Source organism: Ranitomeya variabilis, chromosome 1 (assembly GCF_051348905.1).
Source record: "Ranitomeya variabilis isolate aRanVar5 chromosome 1, aRanVar5.hap1, whole genome shotgun sequence".
In the NCBI taxonomy this organism is placed as follows: Eukaryota; Metazoa; Chordata; class Amphibia; order Anura; family Dendrobatidae; genus Ranitomeya; species Ranitomeya variabilis.
Window position 1 is genome coordinate 165,525,724 of NC_135232.1, and position 25,304 is coordinate 165,551,027.

General features: G+C 42.3%; 1 protein-coding gene across 3 annotated transcripts in view; it reads right to left on the reverse strand.

Annotated features, from left to right (window-relative positions):
• Positions 1-25,304, reverse strand: part of MCC (MCC regulator of Wnt signaling pathway) — a 452,211-nt gene that overhangs the window by 70,678 nt on the left and 356,229 nt on the right. For all 3 annotated transcript variants that reach the window (XM_077290460.1, XM_077290469.1, XM_077290479.1), the window contains one exon: positions 3,039-3,185. In XM_077290460.1, the coding sequence (XP_077146575.1) occupies positions 3,039-3,185 (147 nt within the window). The remainder of the gene's footprint in view (positions 1-3,038; positions 3,186-25,304) is intronic.

Sequence of the window (25,304 nt, forward strand, 5' to 3'; positions counted from 1 at the left end):
GAAAAATTCCTGTCTTATCTAGTAACAATAGCACTGGCCAAGAGACTGACATACAGGATTTTTGCTGTCTTAGGTTATGTGCGCACGTTGAGTATTTGCTCGAAGAAATTTGCAAGGTTTCTGCATCTTTTGGCAGAAAAAATGCCGCGGCAAAGACATGTGTTTTGCTGCTTTTTTTGTGCATTTTGCAGTGGTTTTGTATGCGTTTTTTGCATGTGTTTTTGTACAGCAATTAATGCTTTTTTTTTTTTAGCTAAAGATATTTAAAAAAAAAATGTTTTGTGATGCAATTTCTTGGTTCAACACCTTTTTCATTCTGATGCAGTAGCTGATGAGCCCCGGTGATCTCACTTACGGCATCACTGCTATGTGAGAAAGGTGGGTGGTTAGAGCGGTAACATCTCCTGATGTGACATCTCCGTGGGACACTCTGGATTACGTTGACTACGGTGGACAGGAGAGTATATGGTCGTTTATTATTTTTGATTGTTTACAGGAGACAAGGGCATCGGGGATTTGGTGTTAGGTGAGTATAATGTGTTTTATATATTTTTATTTGCATTTAATTATTTTCCATGTTTTTTTTTTAAGTTTGAGCACAGGTGCCAGCTGACAAGAGACTATTTCTCCCATCAGCGGCTCCTGCTGACCTGCGGTAAGTTTTCAACCGCGGATCACAGCTGCGGGTCACAGTATCTCTGCAAGGTCACACTGACATCTGACAGGTATTTAAAGGTTATAACCAGTGATTGGTGAACCTCTGGATGTCCAGTTCAGCCGAACATTTTAAAAAATGTTTGAGTACCAAAACAGTACCCGAACCCATTCAGATGAATGGGGGTCTCGAACATCCGTCGGTGCCACGCTGTCATCTGCATGATAGCACGGCAAACACTGCCTTTGATTGGCAATAAAATCATTACTGCCAGTCAGAGAGCAGCAGTTCCCACGTTGTCAGATGACAGCATGAGCCAGTAGCCAAGACCGGTGATAAAACGAAGTTTACTGCCGGTCACAAAGGCGTCAGCTGATGTGAGTACTTCTCCCATCAGCCTATGCCTGCTGTCATTGATAACCGCTGGGCTTGCTGTCACCTAACAATACAAGGGTGTCATCAATTCCACAAATATTTCCCCTTTGTCAGCACCACAGAGCAAGTGGAAAGAGCTGGGCAAAGCGCCAGAATTGGGGCATCTTATAGATGCGCCTTTTCTGGGGAAGCTGTGGACTGCTATTTTTAGGCTGGGGGGAATGAATAAGCATGGCCCTTTACAAGCCTGAGAATACTAGTCCCCAGCTGCCTGCTTTAGTTTGGCTGGTTGTCAAAAATGGGGGAGACATCACGCAGTTATTTTTTTAATTATTTCAATTAAAATAAAATAAACGGCATGGGGACTGCTCTATTCTTGATAACCAGCCATGATAAAGCTGACAGCTGAGGTTTGCAGCCCACAGCTGCCAGTTTTGCCATGCTAGCTATCAGAAATAGAACACTTACCGTATTTTCCCACTTTTTTTCATTTCAAATATTGATTTATAGCTCAGCTAGTGATGAATACTACCATCAGCCAACACCTCTGCGACCGGCGGTAAACTTCTCTTTACTGCTGGTCACGGATGCTAGCTCATGCGGTCATCTGACAGCATGGCAACCACAGCTCTCTGACCAACAGTAATAATCTTACCGCTGATCAGAGATGCTGGTGTTTCTCGCGCTGTTATGCATAGGACAGGGTGGGAAACACCTGATGTTCGGGGTACTGAACCCGATCAGTAACACTGACTTCCTGGAGAAGTCAGTGTTTGGGGTCTGTACCGACACCGAACTTTACTGCTCGGGTTCGCCCATCCCTAATTATAACGAGTAAGAAAATTTTTCCAAAAGGTAAAAAGTAATTTTTACCACAAAGTGAATATCATAAAAACAAAACCTAAAATTACACAACAGTGAAACTACTCAATGAACATTTTTACATTTTCCAATACATGATATGGTTGAATAAAACTTGTCCCACAAAGAACAAACTCTCAGTTGGCTGTCAATCAAACAAATAAAAATAGCTATGGTTCTTGGAAAGCAAGACTGAAAATCTAGAGCACTAAAATTGAAAAAAGCTGTTTAACCAGTTCATGACAGGCCATTTAAAACCCCTTCCTGACCAGTCACATTTTCGGCTTTATAGTACATGTCCTATTAATGACCTATAATTTTTTTTCATTCGAAAATTAAAAATAATTTTTGACTATTTTTTAATGTACTATTATATCATGAAGCAGGTGTATAGAGCTCCACATAGGGCAGATGCTGGGTGTGTTTTACAGCCAGCACCTGCCTCTAACAAGAGCTACCGGAGCTAGGTATGATCACTGCATTTAATTCCTGTCACAATTATGGTGAAAACTGGAAAGATAATGAGTGCAATAGGGTATTATCCTGGTTAAAAATGAGAAATAAAAGCAAAGAATATGCTCACCTTCAAGGGTTGTAAAAGGCACAACCCCTGTGATTGTTAAAGAATTTGGTTGCTACAAATCGACAGAAGGGGATAGCATGTGAAACTAGAGAAAGTGGAGCTAAAGCCACGCTGCCTGCAGTATGAGATGCAGTGGAAAAACCATGAAGGTATAAATGAATTTATTTATTTATCAAGGTTATCAACGCGTTTCGAACAATACCGGTTTCTTCTTCAGGTTAAACACATAAGTACTTCTGCCCTACTTAAAATATCACTGTAGCGTGAACGTTTTACATTTTCCATAAATTTTGCCAAATATAACCCCAACTTTTTGTGAGTAGTGGGAGTAGTGTATATTAAAGAATATACAATAGTAGACTTACTTAAACTAACACACAACAAAAGCTATTGTGATGCAGAAAATTAACAATGTAATAGAAGCCATTGAATAGCTAAACTTTTTTGCATCATGGTATCTGTTATTTTAATAAAGGCTACATCTGTATTGTCAGAAATGCTATGTTATCTGCAACTTTAATCACACAGAGCAGGTATGGTAACGGCAGACACACAGTCTCTCACCTTAGCTATAGGAATGTCATTACTGCTGCTGCTTGTGCTGAGCTCCCCAGTGCTCGGGTTCACTGGTCTATTCGCAGACGTCAGGCGACCAGGACTGGAGGGACCTGACGCTTGAACACTCTGTAGTCGTGTCTGTAGCTCCCGAACCTAAAACACAAGTTTATATTTTGTCACATTCATGCGACTCACATTTCCCTTTAATAACTTCACAACGAGGTCTTCTCATTGGTTCCGTTTGTCCATTACAATACTCTACAATTTCTTTAATTTCAGCCTGTATAGATCCATGTAATATAATGGAGTAGTAATTTCTCTATTGCTTTCTAAACATTTTCTGAGGAAGCAATAACCTAGCTGGCAATCCTGTAAGATGTAAATGATTAATTTTAGGCAGTAAATTTAATTCACTTTAAATTAGCATGTTTAGGTTTCTTCTTTCTGCTGGGATTGGGATGTTTTTCTTTTTTAATACTATACTAAATGTATGTATTATGACGAGCAATAAAGTGTTGAAAAAAATAGGCAGTAGACAAAGAACCATCCTTTAGGAGGTCGATAAATAGAGATCCCCATATAAATTCATGTGACGTAATGGAAGATACCAAACTTTAGAGAATGAGGGACACGTATGGTATAAATGTCCTCTTTTGACCATGCCAAACAGTGGTTTCTGCACACTATGCCTTCATGAGGGTAACAAGGTTTCAATCCAGCAACACAAATTGACATTTCAAAATTAATTAAAAACTATGTTGAAAAAAATAGAATGGAAAAACAGGGAAGGAGAGAGGGTGATAAGATCACATGAGGAGGTGACGAGTTTGGGACTGCATGGTCCGTTAATCAGAGGCTATGATTAAGAACCCATACGGATCTAAACTTGTCATCTACTCGTGATTTTAACACCTTCTCTCCTTCCACATTTTTCCTTCAACATGGATGTCAATTATTTTTTAAATAATGTAGTAATTTTTATTCCTGGGATTGCTAGATTGAAACTTTGTTACTCTAATTATTGCTACCCCCTGGAAACTAGCTCGGATTTGTCATCTGTACTTTTCTTTTGATCTGAAATTTTGGCAACATTGGATCAAAAAGTCAGCAAAACCTAGAGTGGGCGGATAAGTTTACGTTTTCGTTACATTTTTCCAAGCTACGCCTTCCTATATATTATTAGTCAGGATAGCCACCAACTGCTAGATTCCTTACATCAAGTTTTGGTACTGGGAAGGATGCAGTTTGTTTGTTCCTTACATCATTTTCCAGCACAATCCTTGAAGTAGCGTTGTCCAGCATTTGTGCCAAAATCTAGTTTGCCGGTTTCGGTCTAGTCCTGGAGGGCAGTATACGCGCGGTTAATACATAATCCTCTCCCCTCATTAGACAGGTCCTCATTACATTTTATATAATATACATTTATTAGCTCCCTGTGTACAATCATAAAAGGTCTATGCATTATGTATAGTTTTGTCTGCCTAGCTTTCCCATTTATATCATTTTATTTCCCAGACCCCAATTGACTCTTAATTATTCATTAGTTTGCACAGTAAATTTCGGGTTGCGGCATAATAAGGCAATATGATTGCATTTGTAGTCATGTGTTTGCCAAGGACAGAAAAACAGCATCCACATTGAATGACTATGCTGCAGATACCCACTGACATAATACAGATAAGGAGGTAGAAACAAAAGACTGAGGCAGTACCCCGAGCAATTAGGCAGGCTTCAGTTGCTGATTAGAATTACAGCTCCTGACTTTGCACTTGTGTGTACCTTCACCTCTCATCAGTCACATGAGCCCCTGTGATAAGAGACTGGCAGGCAACCAGAAATCCCAGCCTGAGGAGCTGTGATTGATGACAAGCTGAATGTACGCTAATCTCATAAGTAATGGATCACAGCCAAGAAACAGAAAAGGGGAGTCTTAAAAAGATGCTAACAGACAGATGGAAGAAATTCTGGTCTCCTAGTAGTCCACACCAAAAATAGAAAAAAGGAGCTCTCTTGATATTTCGGCTTTTCCCAATTTACAAAATACAAGCAGTATAAATTGTATTTTTATGTAATTAGTATAATAAATCCCCCCATTCAACAAATCTTAATTTTAGAAGTATTCTCCAACCAGTGGCTTACGGGCTCCTGAATGTGACTCTCTAGCTGCTGTTGGTTACAGGTACTAGGTGATTTTGGACTACTGCAAAGATCACTCCAGAATATTCACGGTTTGTCTCAGGTGCAAGGAAAAGACAGAGTTGGCTCAGCTCCCCCAGGAATACAGATGTAGCAAAAGGTTTTAATCCACTTCCCAAATTCTTTATTTATACTATACAGTGCATGTATGGCAAAATAAAAAACCACAAACACACTAACGGGCTCAAGTAGACAATCCACGCTTATTTATGACAGACTAGATACCCAAATCACTGCCTTTATCACAGGGCAAATAGGGAAGGGACATTCCAACACTACATATGGTATCAGTTAAATAAACAATATGACTTATTGTTAAGATTGTAATCAATATGAGCAAATGCAAAAAGTTTGACGGTGGGTGTTCTACTTTATTGTATAAATATAAAAATTAAAATCTTTCAACAATCCCTAAAGATACCGGAGCACACAGGTAAATGTCCCCCTAAATAAACACATTAAATCCGACCAACGCACAGATTTCCACTGGTCTAATGTCCATTCCTTGTGTTCTTTAGCCCAAACAAGTCTCTTCTGCTTGTTGCCTGTCCTTAGCAGTGGTTTCCTAGCAGCTATTTTACCATGAAGGTTTGCTGCACAAAGTCTCCTCTTAACATTTGTTGTAGAGATGTGTCTGCTGCTAGAACTCTGTGTGGCATTGACCTGAATGAGTGCGTGTGACACAGCAGGAAAAAAAAGGCAAACAGTTCTGGGATGTATTAAGAGAAGAATAGAGTCTAGATCACATAGTTATCACCGCTCTCTTCCTCCTTGTTGAGGTCTCATCTGGAATATGGTGTCCAGTTCTGAGACCACATTTTAAAAAAAGACATTGAAAAACTGGAGTAAGTTCAGAGAAGAGCTACCAGAATGGTGAGCAGACTGCAAACTATGTCCTACAAGGAACGGTAAAAGGGAAGCGGTCACCTACTTTTTTCGTATATAAGCTGCGGCCACCAGGGGCTTATCTACAGCATTCTGTAAGGCCGGTTTCACATTTGTAACATAGTAACATAGTTATTAAGGTTGAAGGAAGACTAAGTCCATATAGTTCAACCCATAGCCTAACCAAACATGCCCTAACATGTTGATCCAGAAGAAGCCCAAAAAAAACCATGTGGCAAAGAGTAAGCTCCACACTGGGGAAAAAAATTCCTTCCCGACTCCACTGGTCCATAGTTCCCTGGATCAACACCCTAACAAGGAATCTAGTATATATACCCTGTAACATTATACTTTTCAAGAAAGGCATCCAGTCCCCTCTTAAATTTTAATAGGGAATCACTCATTACAACATCATACGGCAGAGAGTTCCATAGTCTCACTGCTCTTAGGCTAGGTTCACATTGCGTTAGGGCAATCCGTTTAGCGCTAGCGGATTGCGCTAACGCAATGTATTTGTAGGGGCCGCGTTTAGGGGTCGCGCTAACATCCCCACTCGGGGAGCGTTCGAGGCGCGCCACAAAAGAACGGCACATCGCTAGCGCGAGCCGAAAAAGGCACACGCTAGCAATGCGCTTCAGGCTGAAACAACATTGCTGTCAATGGGTGCGCTAACGGACCCGTTGCACGGCGTTAATTGCGACATTTTCGCCGTGCCACGCTGTCCGTTAGCGATCACCCACTAACGCAATGTGAACCTAGCCTTACAGTAAAGAATGCACGTCTGTTATTATGCTTAAACCTTCTTTCCTCCAGACGTAGAGGATGCCCCCTTGTCCCTGTCTCAGGTCTATGATTAAAAAGATCATCAGAAAGGTCTTTGTACTGTCCCCTCATATATTTATACATTAAAATAAGATCACCCTTTAGCCTTCGTTTTTCCAAACTAAATAGCCCCAAGTGTAATAACCTATCTTGGTATTGCAGACCCCCCAGTCCTCTAATAACCTTGGTTGCTCTTCTCTGCACCCGCTCCAGTTCAGCTACATCTTTCTTATACACCGGAGACCAGAACTGTGCACAGTATTCTAAGTGTGGTCGCACTAGTGACTTGTATAGAGGTAAAATTATGTTCTCCTCATGAGCATCTATGCCTCTTTTAATGCATCCCATTATTTTATTTGCCTTTGTAGCAGCTGCCTGACACTGGCCACTGAATATGAGTTTGTCATCCACCCATACTCCCAGGTCTTTTTCATTGACGGTTTTGCCCAGAGTTTTATAATTAAGCACATAGTTATACATCTTATTACTTCTACCCAAGTGCATGACCTTACATTTATCCCCATTAAAGCTCATTTGACATTTATCAGCCCAAGCTTCTAGTTTACATAAATCATCCTGTAATATAAAATTGTCCTCCCCTGTATTGATTACCCTGCAGAGTTTAGTGTCATCTGCAAATCTTGAAATTCCACTCTGTATGCCCCTACAAGATCATTAATAAATATGTTAAAAAGAAGAGGGCCCAATACTGACCCCTGTGGTACCCCACTGCTAACCGCGACCCAGGCCGAGTGTGCTCCATTAATAACCACCCATTGTTTCCTATCTCTGAGCCAGCTCTTAACCCACTTACACATATATTTCCCTATCCCCATTATTCTCATTTTATGTATCAACCTTTTGTGTGGCACCGTATCAAAAGCTTTTGAAAAGTCCATATACACTACATCTACTGGGTTCCCTTGATCCAGTCCGGAACTTACCTCTTCATAGAAGCTGATCAAATTAGTCTGACATGAACGGTCCCTAGTAAACCCATGTTGATACTGGGTCATGAGGTTATTCCTCTTCAGATACTCCAGTATAGCATCCCTTAGAATGCCCTCCAGGATTTTACCCACAGTAGAGGTTAAGCTTACTGGCCTATAATTTCCGAGTTCAGTTTTTGTCCCCTTTTTGAATATTGGCACCACAGTTGCTATACGCCAGTCCTGTGGTACAGACCCTGTTATTATGGACTCTTTAAAGATTAAAAATAATGGTCTATCAATGACTGTACTTAATTCCTGCAGTACTCGGGGGTGTATCCCATCCGGGCCTGGAGATTTGTCAATTTTAGTGATTTTTAGACGCCGACGTACTTCCTGCTGGGTTAAGCAGGTGACACTTGTGGTTGAGTCCGCAGCATCTTGTCCACAACCGCATGCAAAAACGCATCAGCTTACGCATGACGGCAAAAAAAAACCAGCAGCGTATGCATGCATTTACGTTTTATGTGCATGTGTTCGATATTTCCAGGAGGGCATGTCTCAATGGGCGTCTAAATCAGTTCCTGGACATGCGCAGTCCAAAGTACGCAAGCGCATCGAACGCATGCGTACACATGCATTCCCCATAGACAGTAATGCGTTTTTAAATGCACTCATCCGCATGCCTGCACATATTTGACGGTAATTTGCCACATCAAAAATTGCAACATGGTGCGTTAGCTGCGCCCCGCCGCACACCGCGAAAAGACGTATGCATAAGAAAATGCATGCAAACGCATGTACCTGCGTCGACAATGTAAAAGATATGAAATCAAGACATATGTGGATGCATGCGTCAGAAACGCTGCGGACACAACCGCAAATGTGAAACCGGCCTAATGCTGTAGATAAGCCCCCCGATGTAACCTGAAAGGTAAGAAAAACAAGTTAGATTATACTCACCTGGGAGCGCTGTCTGGTCCGGCGCATCCCATCTTCATGCGATGACGTCCTCTTGCTTGCTTCTGTCGCGGCTCCTGCGCAGGTGTAATTCTCTGCACTGTTGAGGGCAGCGCAAAGAACTGCAGTGCGCAGGCGCTGGGCTTCTCTGCCTTTTCCCGGCGCCTGCGCACTGCAGTACTTTGCTCTGCCCTCAACAGGAGATGCGCCAGAAGCAAGAGGACGCCATAGCATGAAGATGGGAGGCGCCGGACCTGCAACACCCATCGGACAGAACCGCACCGGACCGCCCTCCCAGGTGAGAATAATCTATCTTGTTTTTATCATCATTCAGGTTACATCAGGGACTTATCTACAGCATTACAGAAAGCTGTAGATAAGCCCCTGATGGCGGAGGCCGAAGCTTATATACGAAAAAGTAGGTGACAGATTCCCTTTAACCCCTTAATCCCATATGACATACTATCCCGTCGAGGTGACCTGGAACTTAATTCCCAGTGACGGGATAGTACATCATATGCAATCGGCAGCGCTGCCCCCGCGCGGCCGTGTGTCAGCTGACATCCGGCACTATGTGCCAGGAGTGGTCACGGACCGCTCCTGGCCCATTAACCCCAGCAACACTGCGATCAAACATGATCGCAGCGTTCCGGGGGCATAGGGAAGCATCGAACAGGAAGCATCGATGTGCTCACCTTGTACCGAGCGTCTCCTCCCTGCAGACCCTGGATCCAAAATGGCCACGGGGCTACTTCAGGGTCCTGCAGGGAGGTGGCTTGCAAGTGCCTGCTCAGAGCAGGCACCTACTTCAGGGTCCTGCAGGGAGGTGGCTTGCAAGCGCCTGCTCAGAGCAGGCACCTACTTCAGGGTCCTGCAGGGAGGTGGCTTACAAGCGCCTGCTCAGAGCAGGCACCTGTAAGCCTGGAGCAGTGGACGTCAGATCGCTGATCTGACACAGTGCTCTGAAAAGTGTCAGATCAGCGATCTGTCACTATATAGTGATGTCCCACCCTGGGACAATGTGATGTGAAAAAAAAAAATATTTAGATGCGTAAAAATAAAAAATAAAATATAAATAATAATTCCTAAATAAAGAAAAAAAAATATTGTTCCCATAAATACATTTCTTTATCTAAATAAAAAAAACAATAAAAGTACACATATTTAGTATCGCTGCGTCCGTAACGACCCGACCTATAAAACTGTCCCACTAGTTAGCCCCTTCAGTGAACACCGTAAAAAAAAAAAAAAAGACGCAAAAAACAAAGCTTTATTATCATACCGCCAAACAAAAAGTGAAATAACACGAGATCAAAAAGACGGATATAAATAACCATGGTACCGCTGAAAACGTCATCTTGTCCCGCAAAAAACGAGCTGCCATACAGCATCAGCAGCGAAAAAAATAAAAAAGTTATAGTCCTCAGAATAAAGCGATGCAAAAATAATTATTTTTTCTATAAAATAGTTTTTATCGTATAAAAGCGCCAAAATATAAAAAAATTATATGAATGAGGTATCGCTGTAATCGTACTGACCCGAAGAATAAAACTGCTTTATCAATTTTACCAAACATCCCCCCACAAAAGAAATTCATGAATAGCTGGTTTTTGGTCATTCTGCCTCACAAAAATTTGAATAAAAAGCGATCAAAAATGTCACGTGCCCGAAAATGTTACCAATAAAAACGTCAACTTGTCCCACAAAAAACAAGACCTCACATGACTCTGTGGACCAAAATGTGGAAAAATTATAGCTCTCAAAATGTGGAGAAGCAAAAAATATTTTTTGCAATAAAAAGCGTCTTTTAGTGTGTGACAGCTGCCAATCATAAAAATCCACTAAAAAACCCGCTATAAAAGTAAATCCAACCCCCCTTCATGACCCCCTTAATTAGGGAAAAATAATAAAATTAAAAAAATTTATTTCCATTTTCCCAGTAGGGTTAGGGCTAGGGTTGGGGCTACAGTTAGGGTTAGGGCTGGGGCTAAAGTTAGGGTTAGGGCTACAGTTAGGGTTGGGGCTAAAGTTAAGGTTGGGGCTAAAGCTAGTTAGGATTACATATACGGTTGGGATTAGGGTTAGGGGTGTGTCAGGTTTAGGGGTGTGGTTAGGGTTATGGTTGGGATTAGGGGTGTGTTGGAGATAGGTGTGTGGTTAGGGTTTCAGTTACAATTGGGGGTTTCCACTGTTTAGGCACATCAGGGCTCTCCAAACGCGACATGGCGTCCGATCTCAATTCCAGCCAATTCTGCGTTGAAAAAGTAAAACAGTGCTCCTTGCCTTCCGAGCTCTCCCGTGCGCCCAAACAGGAATTCACCCAAACATATGGGGTATCAGCGTACTCAGGACAAATTGGACAATAACTTTTGGGGTCCAATTTCTCTTGTTACCCTTGGGAAAGTAAAAATTTGGGGGGCTAAAAAAACATTTTTGTGGAAAAAAAATGATTTTTTATTTTCACGGCTCTGCGTTACAAACTGTAGAGAAACACTTGGGGGGATCAAAGCTCTCACAACACATCTAGATAAGTTCCTTAGGGGGTCTACTTTCCAAAATGGTGTCACTTGTGGGAGGTTTCAATTTTTGGGCACATCAGGGGCTTTCCAAACGCAACATGGTGTCCCATCTCAATTCAGTCAATTTTGCACTGAAAAGTCAAATGGCGCTCCTTCCCTTCCGAGCTCTGCCATGCGCCCAAACAGTGGTTTACCCCCACATATGGGGTATCGGCGTACTCAAGACAAATTGTACAACAACTTTTGGGGTCCATTTTCTCCTGTTACCCTTGGTAAAATAAAACAAATTGGAGCTGAAATAAATTTTTTGCGAAAAAAACTTAAATGTTCATTTTTATTTTTTAAATATTCCAAAAATTCCTGTGAAACACCTGAAGGGTTAAGAAACTTCTTGAAAGTGGTTTTGAGCACCTTGAGGGGTGCAGTTTTTAGAATGGTGTCACACTTGGGTATTTTCTATCATATAGACCCCTCAAAATGACTTCAAATGAGATGTGGTCCCTAAAAAAAAATGGTGTTGTAAAAATGAGAAATTGCTGGTCAACTTTTAATCCTTATAACTCCCTAACAAAAAAAAATTTTGGATCCAATATTGTGCTGATGTAAAGTAGACATGTGGGAAATGTTACTTAAGTATTTTGTGTGACATATCTCAGTGATTTAAGGGCATTAAAATTCAAAGTTGGAAAATTGTGAAATTTTCTAAATTTTCGAACGCAGGTAATATCAAATAAATTTTAACACTATCATGAAGCCCAATATGTCACAAGAAAACAATGTCAGAATCACCGGCATCCGTTGAAGCGTTCCAGAGTTATAACCTCATAAAGGGACAGTGGTCAGAATTGTAAAAATTGGCCCGGTCATTAAAGGGCCACTGTCACCCCCCCCAGCTGTTATAAACTAAAAGAGCCACCTTGTGCAGCAGTAATGCTGCAGTCTAACAAGGTGGCTCTTTTAGTTTTTAATTCATTTATTACCTCAATAAAGCGTTTTAAAAATTGGCCACAAATACCAGATATTGTACCGGGAGGCGGTCCGAATCGTCCTCTATCAATCTCCCAACTGCCGTCACTCTTCTCTTCAGGGGCGATGGTCGCCGCCCCCTGAGCGCTGTTGCTTCTTAAATCCGGCGCCTGCGCTGTGCGTGCCTGCCTGGGGCCCGCACTGTGTTATTCATTATGCACAGTGCAGGGCTGGGGTTCCTGGGCATGCGCACTGCGCTTGTCAGACGCTCCCCCGGTCCCCCGCCTTCCAGCATTGCCGGAATATACAGGTTTCATTGCCGACGTTTTGAACAGCCACAAAGAACAACGCTGGAAGGCGGGGGACCGGGGGAGCGTCTGACAAGTGCAGTGCGCATGCCCAGGAACCCCAGCCCCGCACTGTGCATAATGAATAACACAGTGCGGGGCGGGGATTCAGGAACAGGGTGGCCGCACTGCCCGCACAGGCGCAGTCAAGCACCCTGCGTCTGAGCTGTGACTGACAATGAAGACTGCGCCTGCCCCAGGCAGGCACGCACAGCGCAGGCGCCGGATTTAAGAAGCAACAGCGCGAAGGGGGCGGCGACCATCGCCCCTGAAGAGAAGAGTGACGGCAGTTGGGAGATTGATAGAAGACGATTAGGACCGCCTCCCGGTACAATATCTGGTATTTGTGGCCAATTTTTAAAACGCTTTATTGAGGTAATAAATGAATCAAAAACTAAAAGAGCCACCTTGTTAGACTGCAGCATTACTGCTGCACAAGGTGGCTCTTTTAGTTTATAACGGCTGGGGGGGGGGGGGTGACAGTGGCCCTTTAACGTGCAAACCACCCTTGGGGCTTAAGGGGTTAAAGGATCAGCAGCGAGCCACAATTCATGGGACCGCGAGCCACATGTGGCTCCCGAGCTACAGGTTGGGGACCCCTGGTGTAGATTATCCTTATTCTCACTTGCACAAGGAAACACAGAGAATCAATGGAATTAAACTGAAAGGGAGAAGATACAGATTAGATATCAGAAAAAAACTTGACTGTAAGGGTGATCAATGAGTGGAACAGGCTGCCATGACAGGTTGCGAGTTCTCTTTCAATGGAAGTCTTCAAACAGAGGCTGGACAGATATCTGACTGAAATGGTTTAGTGAATCCTGCATTGAGCAGGGGGTTGAATATGATGACTCCGGAGGTCCCTTCCAACTCTCACATTCTATGATTCTAAGATCTCTTAATTCCAGTATCACCAAAGTGGCATTTGATTTGTCATGGCTGGTGCAACATCACGTCGTACAGATGAAGTCGCACCAGCCCTGAATGATCAAAAACGACGCCAGAGACGCCAGGAGTTAAGAGATTCGCAGGCCTCCCATCTAGCCACCAGACAGCACAGTCCTGGATGCTGAACCGGAGTCCCGTGAATCGATCCACTAACTTATAGTGGTGAGTGGATACAGATCATCAACGCGTTTCAAATACCATCATGAGTAAGAATGCATATAGCATTTGAAACATGTGAGATCAGTGTCCATACACCACTCGTCTATGGATTTTAAATGCTTGAACTAAAGTTCTAATTTTAACCTATTTGGATCGAAGCAGACAAACCCATCTCCTTTTACCAACTGATCGACTGCTTCTGCTCCAGGCTCTCCAAAATCTAAAGTTGGAAATGGTTTAGCTGGCAACTTCCTTTTTCACATTATAAAAGTGTAAAAATGCTTATAAAATGCAATATAAACCTTTGCGCAACAATTTTTAAGAATATTTGCAGTGGAACTCACATCTTAAACTTTTTTTTTTTACTGTTTAACATATTCTGTAGACAAAAGGACACATGAAATCCATCTGAAAAATGAACCAAAAAAAACATGTACAAGGCAACAAATTTATGAGTTTAGTATGCAGCATTTTTCCCGTCATGAGAGGTTTGGCGCACAGAAAATAATGTAGCAAAAACGCCATGTGTGGACATACTGTAACATGACAAATATGCATTCTTTCTTTTTAATGTGTTAACTGGTTTTTACTGTGCTTCAAATGCCTCCCATTAGTTAGATGTGATTATTACTGCCATATGAAGCACTAATAATACTGTGTGCGTAAGGACAGCTGTAGATATAGTTGTATACATTTATATCCTTTCTGAAAGGGGACCTTTTCAGAAAATGTGGACTAGATGGCTCCTATCGGACATGAACTTCACCTAACCTCATTAATTTGGCTAAGTTCCTCACAGAGACTGCCTGGAAAAAAAAACCCCTAAAGTTTATAATTTCTTTGTGCATTATTCTATTACTAAACAGCTGAAATATGTTGGTTTATTCATATGATCTGAGATGTTTCTTCATAATTGGTTCCTGAAGAAATTATTCCTTAGTGTACAAGTTTACATAGTCAACCACAAAATACATAACACACCGCTCTCCTTCACATAATCCCACAGGAGGGGGGGTGCGTTCAAGAAAAAGCAATCAGCCTGACCATTTACCATTTAATTATTCTTCCAGGCAGCACTGCTGGTTTGGAGCTGGATGGAGGATCACATTTCTTTATACTGTGACCAAGTGTTTCTGTCAGCTGTATTTCATTATAGTATCTGCCTAATTCATTAATGCCTTAAGTGTCCCTTGCCTCAGGACAAGTTCACACGGGAGAATTTTTCTAACATAAAAAAAAAGGAAAAAAAAGCAGATGTTTCAATACATGTATTGTGTTGTAAATCAGATTTTGTAACTAGTGTCATATTTTAAAATCCTATATATGTCATTCAATGCATTTAGAAAGTCCTGAAACTGAATCTGCTTAAAGGGAATCTGTCCCCAACTATTAATACGGGAGTACAGGTTACTGACTGCTGAGGTGAGCGATCCTGGTGTCTCATATACGATGCCTTGTTATTGAAAAATCATCTTTTATCACTTTATAGAAATGACCTCTTCCAGGCTATGAGGAGGACGCTGCCTGGAAAATAACTCTGCCTCCAGAGATTATTATTAGAGAAGAGTGAACGTTCTTGGATAAGGTGTTATCCGAGCATGCTTGTGTGCTAACAGAGTGACTTAGGCGAGCTCAGGTGCTAATTGAGAATCTTCGGCGTGTTCAAAAAATAGGTTTGTGTCCCTGTGGCTGCATGTCTCACGGCTGTTCGACATCTGCAACACATGCAGGGATTACCTAACAAACAGTCAATCCACACATATATTGCAGCTGTCGAACATCTGCGAGACATGCAGCCGCGGGAATCAAACACATTATTCGAGGATGCTGAAGACACCAAGGTTAACACATGAGCAAGTCAGATAACGCCTTATCCGACCGAGCATGTTCGCTCATAACTAATTATTATACATGAAGGAGAGTTACCAGTGAGACAAGTAACTGGCACAGAACAGGTGAAATAAAATTTGTCTTCTTGTAAACATCATTTTTTGCTTCTCTCTAAGCCAGGGGTCCCCAACCTTTAGCTCGGGAGCCACATGTGGCTCGCGGTCCCATGAATTGTGGCTCGCGGCTGTCTGTCAGCTTGGTGCATTAGCTCCAGTTCCAGTTCAAACAGGTATGAAGAGCAAATCTGAAAATGGTGAATTTTGTGAGCAGCCCTGCAAAGAAGAGCAGATCTGGATGCACATATACTGGTCTTAGGGGTTTTGAGATGATTTAAGTATGGTACGCTGGAGACAAGATGTTACCACCTGTCAGACGAGATGTTTGAAGCTGGATGTGACAGTGTCTTGGGAGTTCTTTATAGGTGAATACTGAATGGGGGGGTATTGTGGGAACCCCTGGATCTTAGTATACTGCTTTGGCGTGATTTTTGTAGAAAAGCTTTGGTTACCATTATGCCTGTAATGGGGGCTTTAGTTGCCACTATTGTGAGGGGGGCGGGAGCTGAATGTGGCTCCCGACCCTCTCTCAAGGCTGGATGTGGTTCCCCACCATCTCTCAGAGCTGAATGTGACTCTCAAGGTCAGAAACGTTGGGGACCTCTGCTGTATAGTAACAATATTGCAGCTCTGTCTGCCTGTAAGCAGAAGTTGAGAGGAACCTGTGTCAGGTGTAATCACACACAGCTCTGCAGTGAGACTGGATACTTCCCTTCATGTATACCAAGCTCTGGAGGCAGAGTTATCTCCCAGACAACAACCGCCCCGGAGCCTGGAAGAGGTAATTAAAGGGAACCTGCCACCCCCCCCAGGCGTTTTTAACTAAAAGAGCCACCTTAAGCTGCACCAATGCTGCATTCTGTCAAGGTGGCTCTTTTAGTTCGGGTCCCTGCCACTGCTGAAAGAATCGCTTTTATAATTTGTCCCTGATACCTTGAAATAGACCTGGGGGCATATCTTTTCCCCTGGACAGAAACACCTCCCAGCCGTCACTCAATACTCTGCGCGCCGGGCTCCGCCTCCTCTGCCTTCATTAACGTCCCACTGGAGCTCCCGGATTTACCGCCTTGTCAGTGACCACTGCGGTGCGTCCCTCGCTTGCCAGAAGACCTTCCACGGTCGGAGCAGCAGCCTCAACAGCGACCACTTTGAGGAAGTGAACACGCAGCAGTCGCCCGGGCTACGTCCCCGGCGAAGTAAGTTTTTTTCGGGCATGCGCAGTTTGCGCTGCCCTTAGAACTTACAGCGCAGGTGCCGGGGCCGCAGCATAACACACAGGCGACTGCTGCGTGTTCACTTCCTCAAAGTGGTCAGGGAAGGTCGTCTGGCAAGCGAGGGACGCACCGGGGTGGTCACTGACAAGGCGGTAAATCCGGGAGCCCCAGCGCAGAGTATTGAGTGACGACTGGGAGGCGTTTCTGTCTGGGCGAAAAGATATGCTCCTAGGTCTATTTCAAGGTATCAGGGACAAATTATAGAAGCGATTATTTCAGCAGTGGCAGGGACCCGAACTAAAAGAGCCACCTTGACAGAATGCAGCATTAGTGCAGCACAAGGTGGCTCTTTTAGTTAAAAACGCCTGGGGGGGGGGGGGGGGGGGGTGGTGGTGTTCCCTTTAACAGTGATAAAAAATGATTTCTCAACAAGGCATCTGATATGAGACACACAGGGAGGAGCTGTTGTCTGCATTCTATAACCTGTACGGCCATATTAATAGTTTAGATAGGTCAAATGTGGTGACAGAGTCCATTTAAGGCAGAAAAAGTCCCCAAACAAGCAACAACTGAAGTCAGCTACAGTAAAGGCCTGTACAGCATCACAAAGGAACCTATGGCTTCCATATTTCAGGCAGTCATTGTCTGCAAAGGATTCTCTACAAAGTATTAAAAATGAACTTTTCATTTATGATAAAGTTAATTTGTCCAATTACTTTTGAGCCCCTGATATGGGGAGGCTTTATAGAAAATTGGTTGCAATTACTAAACATTTCACAGGATATTTTTGTTCAACCCCGTTAATTAAACCTGAAAGTCGGCACTTCAATTGTATCTCAGTTATTTCATTATAAATCAAAAATAGTGGCCTGCAGAGGCCAAATCACAGAGAGTCAGTCACTGCCCAAATACTTCTGGACCTAACTGTATATACAGCACAACAGATGTCAAAAGACTGGAATAGAGTCCTGTGGATACACCGCATGCACACATACTGCTTTAATGTCATCTGAACTGAGCCTTAACTTACTGCTTTAATGCACATGTAAAACTTTTATACTTTCTACTTTTTGCAAGCCTTTTTTAATGCCACCGAGAATAATAGCTTTACATTAAGGATGGGACTTCATGAAAATATTTTCCGCAACACAGCTTGCACAGCCAATCAATTGCTCTATTCCGCTACAAAACAGCATAATGCAAATGAATGGGGTCGCACTGTGACCCACGACAAGTCACACAAAATCCAGCTTGGTCCGACTTTTGGTGACTTCCATGTTGTGGTACCTTGTAGCTCGCAATCCCAGAGCGATCTGAGGCCGCATGGGCTGTGTTAGGGCCAAAGTGACCCTGCAGCCCCAGCCTAAAACATGCATAGGTGATATGTAGCACATAAAACCATTACTGCACAAACTACCTCTCCTCTCTGCAGTAAAGCTATAGCAATTCACTAACACGGTTTACAATTTCTAAAACTAGTGGGTGAATTATTAGTTACCACTTGCTGAAATGTGTGAAGCTAAACCCTTTAACATTCACAATTTAACATCAAATGATTTATTTAAAAAAAAATAATAATAATTTGCCATTCATTACATGGCGACACACTGATAACGGTGTGCAGCAGTAAATGAACTTCAGTGAATGAGGAGGCTCTTCAGGGAGATGCACATTACTGGGATGTCAGCATTTACCCACTGCCACCTTCACGTGTGCTGTATGACGGAGCACCGCTGTCACTAATCACTGTCGCTGCGTATCGCTGCTCCCACTCAGCAAGCAGACTGGCACAGGCAATATACGTAGCTAAAAATGGATAATTAACAAAACTCCCATGTTTCCAAAATGTTCTAGTTTGGTGGATTTGAACATCAAAGGGAAAAGCGACCGCATGAGAAAAGCACTTAATGAGAACAGTTATATTTTCATTCATATCAAAGATGTTAATCATAATCTTTCCACAATCGCACTGTGCCGATCATTACTCACATGAGCTGTGCGCCATAATCAAGTAGTTACTGCTATTATGCGCTGTCCTAATGCAACCAGAATATAGTCACACAAGAAATACTCATTATATCTGTACAAACGAAAAATGCAGACGGGAAAGGATTTCATGGAAGGGAGTCTGTGCAAAAATAGATTGTAATCAGTCTAACGTTCAAAAAGTCTATTCTGTGCATTCCCTGCGTTATATTTCACCTGTGCCATCTGTGGGACATTAGGGGCGACTGATCTCTTACGCATTTCTTCTGGACTAGCTCTTGTGTTGGAGAAACAAGCCAATCATTAGACATGGAATAGCTGATTTCTGCCGCTACAGCTTTCCTGCGGCAATCAGCTGAGATACAGTGTTCAGATGAGACAAGCTTTATAAGTACCCTATAGGCCACGTTCACACATCCAGGGCTGTGGAGCCAGAGCCCATTTTGGTGGAGTCGGTGTCATGGAAATTGAGGAGTGGGAGGTTTGCCTACCGACTCCACAGCCCTGCGCACATCAGTATTTATAAGCCAAAGCCAGGAGTGGGACAATCAGAGGAAAAGTATAATAGAAACACGTCACCACTTCTGGATTTATCACCCACTCCTGGTGTTCACTTACAAATACTGACCAAGTACTTAGCGTGTGAACATGGCCAAAGGCTGTATTCACACAAAGCAACACCATTATTATTATATGATATTCCAAACTTGTGGTAAAAATTCAATGTTGTCATAATTTTTCAAAATCACAGCAAAAAACCCGGCAATATTTTCAAAAAACTGTAGCGAAAAAAATAAAAAAAAATCACACTGCAGCCAAAATTGTTGAACACCGTCTAAAGATATTTTGCTATGTGGTGGCCGGCGCCCTCACATGAAATTGCACAGAACATTGGCAGCTGCCGATCACATAAATATGAAGATCTAGTGAAAAGTCCTAGAACTGACCCTATGGAAAACTGCATCATGATAGATTGGGTGCTTTATTCTGCAAAAAAAACAAAAAAAAATTACATTTTCAGAAGCGGTAGCCAAACTGTGGTTCTCTGTTGTGAAACAGTCTACTCCCAGTATAGCTGGACAGAAGGTCATGCCATGCTGGGAGTTGTAGTTTTCCAAGAGGTTTGACATCACCAATCCTGAGTGTCATTGCAGTAAATTACAACGTGAAGAAGTGTACATGTGAATGAACAATAAGAAGTTGATGAGTAGTGTTCTCTTGGAGACTGAACTATATGTTTTAAAGTTTAAAGTTGTTCACTTAATATAGAAATCACTCAATAAGCTGGAAGTTGGAGAAACTACCCGGTGAATACAAAGTAGTCAAGAAATCCTACAATCTGAAGGACTCGAAACCCAAATCCATTTGAGCATAGAGTCTTTTTGCTGTGTTTTCAGAGTAGAAACCGAGCAGAAACTCCAGATTTTGCGGTGTTTTGAGACTTGGAGAATTTCCGCTCAGTTTCTGGGCCATAAACTCCATAATTGCTAATGTAAGACAACTAAAAAGACTTGTAACGCTCCTCTAGAAAATTTCGGTAAATATGCAAATTGCCTCCTCAGAGAGGAAGAGGACTAGAACACTAGCGCCACTTATTGGAAATAGCAATCCTAAATGTTAATATTGACCCTTTAGCGAGCCTTGCCACATGGACGTGGGATAAAACCCAAACCAGTATCTCAGTTTGCAGACCCTGCACTGATGAGTGGCAGCACCCCAAATCAAAGTGTGAGATCCGGTTTAGCTGGGTGAGAGGCATTGCAAGGCTTAAAAGTCTCCTCACATTGGCATGCCAGGCTTGACATCTCACTCTCCATAAAGAGAAACGTTACCCCTTGGATCCCAGTCAGACGCCTCTCACCTAGTGAAGCCAAATCTCACACTTTGCAATGATAAGGGGCAGCACCCAGAAACACACTGGCTGAAAATTGGTATTCTGGCTTGGCTTTTATCCTATGTCATGTTGCAAGGCTTGTTAAAGGGTCAATATTGACTTAGGATTGCTACCTTCAATAGGTGGCACTGGACTTCAAGTCCTCTTCCTCTCTAAAGAGGTAATTTGCATATAAACTCTTGAAAATATCTGTGTGCACATAGCCTAAGAATACTGACCGCTGGGGTGAACTATTCAAGTGAGCCTCTGTGAATCAAGTCTGTAGTGCTAATGTAATGAGCCTAAATTAGAAGCAGAATATGATTTAAATACATTTATTTTTTTATGGTTAGGTTTCATTTTTTATTTAAAAAAAAAAAAAAAGTTTCATTTAATTTGAATACTGCATTTTAGGAACATTCTTCATACTGTAAAAGCCTAATGAGTCAATAACAATCCTCCCAAGAAACCATTTCATACTGAACGACTTTGTTTTTATCCTAACAAATAAAACACAAATAATCTGAGAGTGCTTGGAATTCGGATACTACCAGAAATGATTATCTCGGTGACTAATGAGCCATGAGAAACACAGAATCAGTATCGGGCGCGCAGGTTCTTAGCCACCGCTCCTAAAACCTTCACAATCTGTTAACGGAATACATTAAACACCTAATTTAATTACATCTGCAAGAATAGGAGAACCTATTGAGAGCACTTTGTATGATTACAGACATAAGTGAAAGGAACAGACCTATTGATCCGATCAACTCCCAATTTACCTCCACACTGCTGATGGATGCCGCCTCAAATATATATATTTAGCTGCAGCTGTTTCCTAGCTGAATTCTTAAAATTGGAAAATTATTGCAAAACGTTTTCAGCTCTTTAAAGAAAGCCATTATCAGTAAAAGACCAATTGTTTAAATTAACTTTTTGTGTTACATGTATTAAAAAAAGGATTTTTCATACAACGTTCTTACTCCACATGCAATTTTCACTTTGGCCACTAGGCCTTTTTTAGAATCCTACTTCCTGTTTCAGAGGCAGGATTATAATGAGTGGTAACACCTCTATACACAGCTCATTGCACAATATCCACCAATCACAATAAGCAGTGTCACAGCTTCCCCTCGATTCACAATGACTTTTGCATGTTCGTTAAATTTTTCAATGCGAAAATATAGGGTAAGAGTCTGTTTATTATGTCTAATCTACATGAGGATTTCCTGAAACAGGAAAATGGAGTCTAAAAAAGCCCCAGTGTGAAATTTGCAAGATTTCTATTTTTGATTTTTAAGGGGATCTGTCAGCAGGTATTTTCTTATCAGAGAGCAGCATAGTGTAGGCAAAGAGTCCCCTAATCCAATGATGCATCACTTAGATTACTGGGTGTAGTGGTTCGGACATCGTCAGAGCTTGCAGATTCAGAGTGAAGCAGAGCTGAGAAAGATAACTCCGCCCACACCAGGCTCTGCATGTACAAAGTCTATAGACAGTGAGCTGCTTATCACAGAAAGGAGCGTTGCTGGACTAGTCCGGCAATTTAAACTTCCTAGTGATAAATCCTCAGAGTTAGTAAATAGCAGCACTTTGACAAGTGACACATACCTGAATTCTGTATTTCAGCCTCTATCTCCTACTGTCTTCAGATTACATAGAAAAAACCCGCTGACAGATTCCTTTTAATACAGATTGTGATATGAAGGTATAAAAATATCGCCAAAACTTAAAGAAGTGGTCAGAAACTAACACTGATTTAATCCTAAATATCTATTTACTGTAACAATCTAATCGCTTTTCTAATAAGCTTTGATTAAAGTCCATATCGTTCCCTCTCTGATTTTTTTTTTTTTTTACCTACTTTCGGTTTGATGGCGCTTCGTTTGAGAATCCCCAGTGAATGCTGGGTTACTTAAATGAGCGTTTACCAAAAAAACCCAAAACCTTTAAAACTAGATATTTTTTTCAGTATAATTAAAACATTCCAGGCACACGTGAGCACGTAGTACCAATTAGATCCACACAAGAGAACTTACTAATTTCTATAACATAAATATGAGGAACACTTTCCCTGTTAATCCACTAATAAACCTTTCTTACCTGGCTGCGGAGGTTGGCGCCCTAATCAACGCGATATACGAATGCGACATGGCGCCCCCGCTCACTGATGGCTTGAATGGTTACGACTAGTGATGAGCGAATATTCTCGGTACTCGAGATTTCCCAAGCACGCTCGGGTGTCCTCCGAGTATTTGTAAGTACTCGGAGATTTAGTTTTCCTTGCAGCAGGTGGATGATTTACAGCTATTAGCCACCTTGATTACATGTGGGGATTCCCTAGCAACCAGGCAACCCCCACATGTACTTATGCTGTCTAGTAGCTGTAAATCATCCAGCTGCGGCGATGAAACTAAATCTCCGAGTACTTACAAATACTCGGAGGACACCTGAGCATGCTCGGGAAATCTCGAGTACCGAGTATTCTCGCTCATCACTAGTTATGACCACTCACATAAAGACAGTTAGTTGTTAGTGGCAATAACCATGGATACCTAATCTACTCCAATGCCTGCACATGGGGTAAAAAACATAGTGAATCAGAATAACTATGCATTTCTAATTGAAGGTATTTGCTAATATTATTATTACACCTACTACATATTGGGATTGGATTTTGGAGATGGGAATACCACTTTAATGGCACCTACTACATGACTGATACGTGTGACTTTTTCCTAACATACATCCAATTTTCATCCGTGTGTCCGCTTTATAAGCCCGTGTGACATCCATGTGTGCGATCTGTTTTCATACAACCAACCTCAAAAATGTACATGATCAAATACAGTTTACAATGTTTATAACAAATGTATCTGTAAAAATCGGATGTTCAGAGTGGGATTCGGGTTTTTATGCGCCCATAGCCTTGAATGAGTGAGACTCGGAAGAAAGTAGTGCACGTACCGATTTTTGTCTCTTACAGTCAGGCAGAGATAAAAATCGTTCATTTGATTAGCGCTATTGACTAACGTTGGTCACTGTGCTAAAAATCGGATAGCACATGTCTGATTTACACGCTTGTCTGCGTGAGCTTTAACACTTACGTGGGTTTTCAATCTTCTTTCTTAAAGGGAATCTGTCACCCCAAAAATCGAAGATGAGCTAAGGCCATCAGCATCAGGGGCTTATCTACAGCATTCTGTAATGCTGCGGTCCGGTCCGATGGGCGTCGCGGTCCGGGTCTGGGGCCTCCCATTTTCTTACAATGACATTCTCTTCTTGTCTTCCTGCCGTGGCTCTGGCGCAGGCGTACTTTATGTGCCCTGTTGAGGGCAGAGCAAAGTACTGCAGCGAGCAGGTGCCGGGAAAGGTCAGAGAGGCCCGATGCCTGTGCACTGCAGTACTTTGCTCTGCCCTCAACAGATAAAGTACGCCTGCGCAGGAGCCGCGACAGCAAGACAAGAAGAGGACGTCATCGTATGAAGATGGGAGGCGCCGGACTGCGACGCCCATCGGACCAGACCGCAGCGGGACCGCCCCTGGGTGAGTATAATATAACCTGTTTTTCTTATCTTTCAGGTTACATCGGGGGCTTATGTACAGCATTACAGAATGCTGTAGATAAGCCCCTGATGCTGGTGGCCTTATCTCATATACGATTTTTGGAGTGACAGGTTCCCTTTAAGATATAAAAGTTATATTTTATATTCACATTTGCTTTTTCTAACTAACGTTTTGCCATACTTTTTTGGAAGGGTGCCCATCAAATGTGATTATTATAAGAAAAAGAAAATATAACGGAGCGTGCCTCTTAATAAAAAAATATCGCAATCACAGATGCTCTGCTACAGCAATAGATGAGCCTTTAGGACATGTTGTTACATAGCGGATACATTGCACATTTCCCGATTTCCTGCAATAAATGACATTATAACAGAATTTTGGGTGACATTGTTCCCAACCTCATCCATAAGATGGATAGAAATTTAGCAGATTAAATGCAGCCGTTGTGCACATTTTACAATTGTTTTATATAACTTTTTATGCTGCAGATTTAACAGCAGCATTTCCATAGCACAAGCATTATGATCTGATGCAGACTGTCCCCTTGTGGAAAGTATACAATGAATCGTTAACGAGGGAATATACACCACGTCAAACAACGGGGATTTTTTCTCTCACATCTAGTAGTCATATACCCATAGCATGGACAGCACTCATGAAACTAATCACGGTCGATAGTGTCTGAAGCAACTATAATGTTAAGTTCCCACATTTAGCATCTTATATTGCCAGCGAAGTAGATCGGGTAAATAGATTTCATGCCCACAGTCCAGAGACTGAACCTCCGCAGTCCAGCTCGAAATGGAGAAGAGATCTGCTCCATTCCTTGTCTATGGGTCTAATGGAAATAGCAGATTTATGTGTCTGGCAGTGCCATAGACAATTAACGGGGTGGAGGGTGCCCATCAACACTACACATTCAGAATGGAGTTGCAGCACCCTATTTTCAGGATTG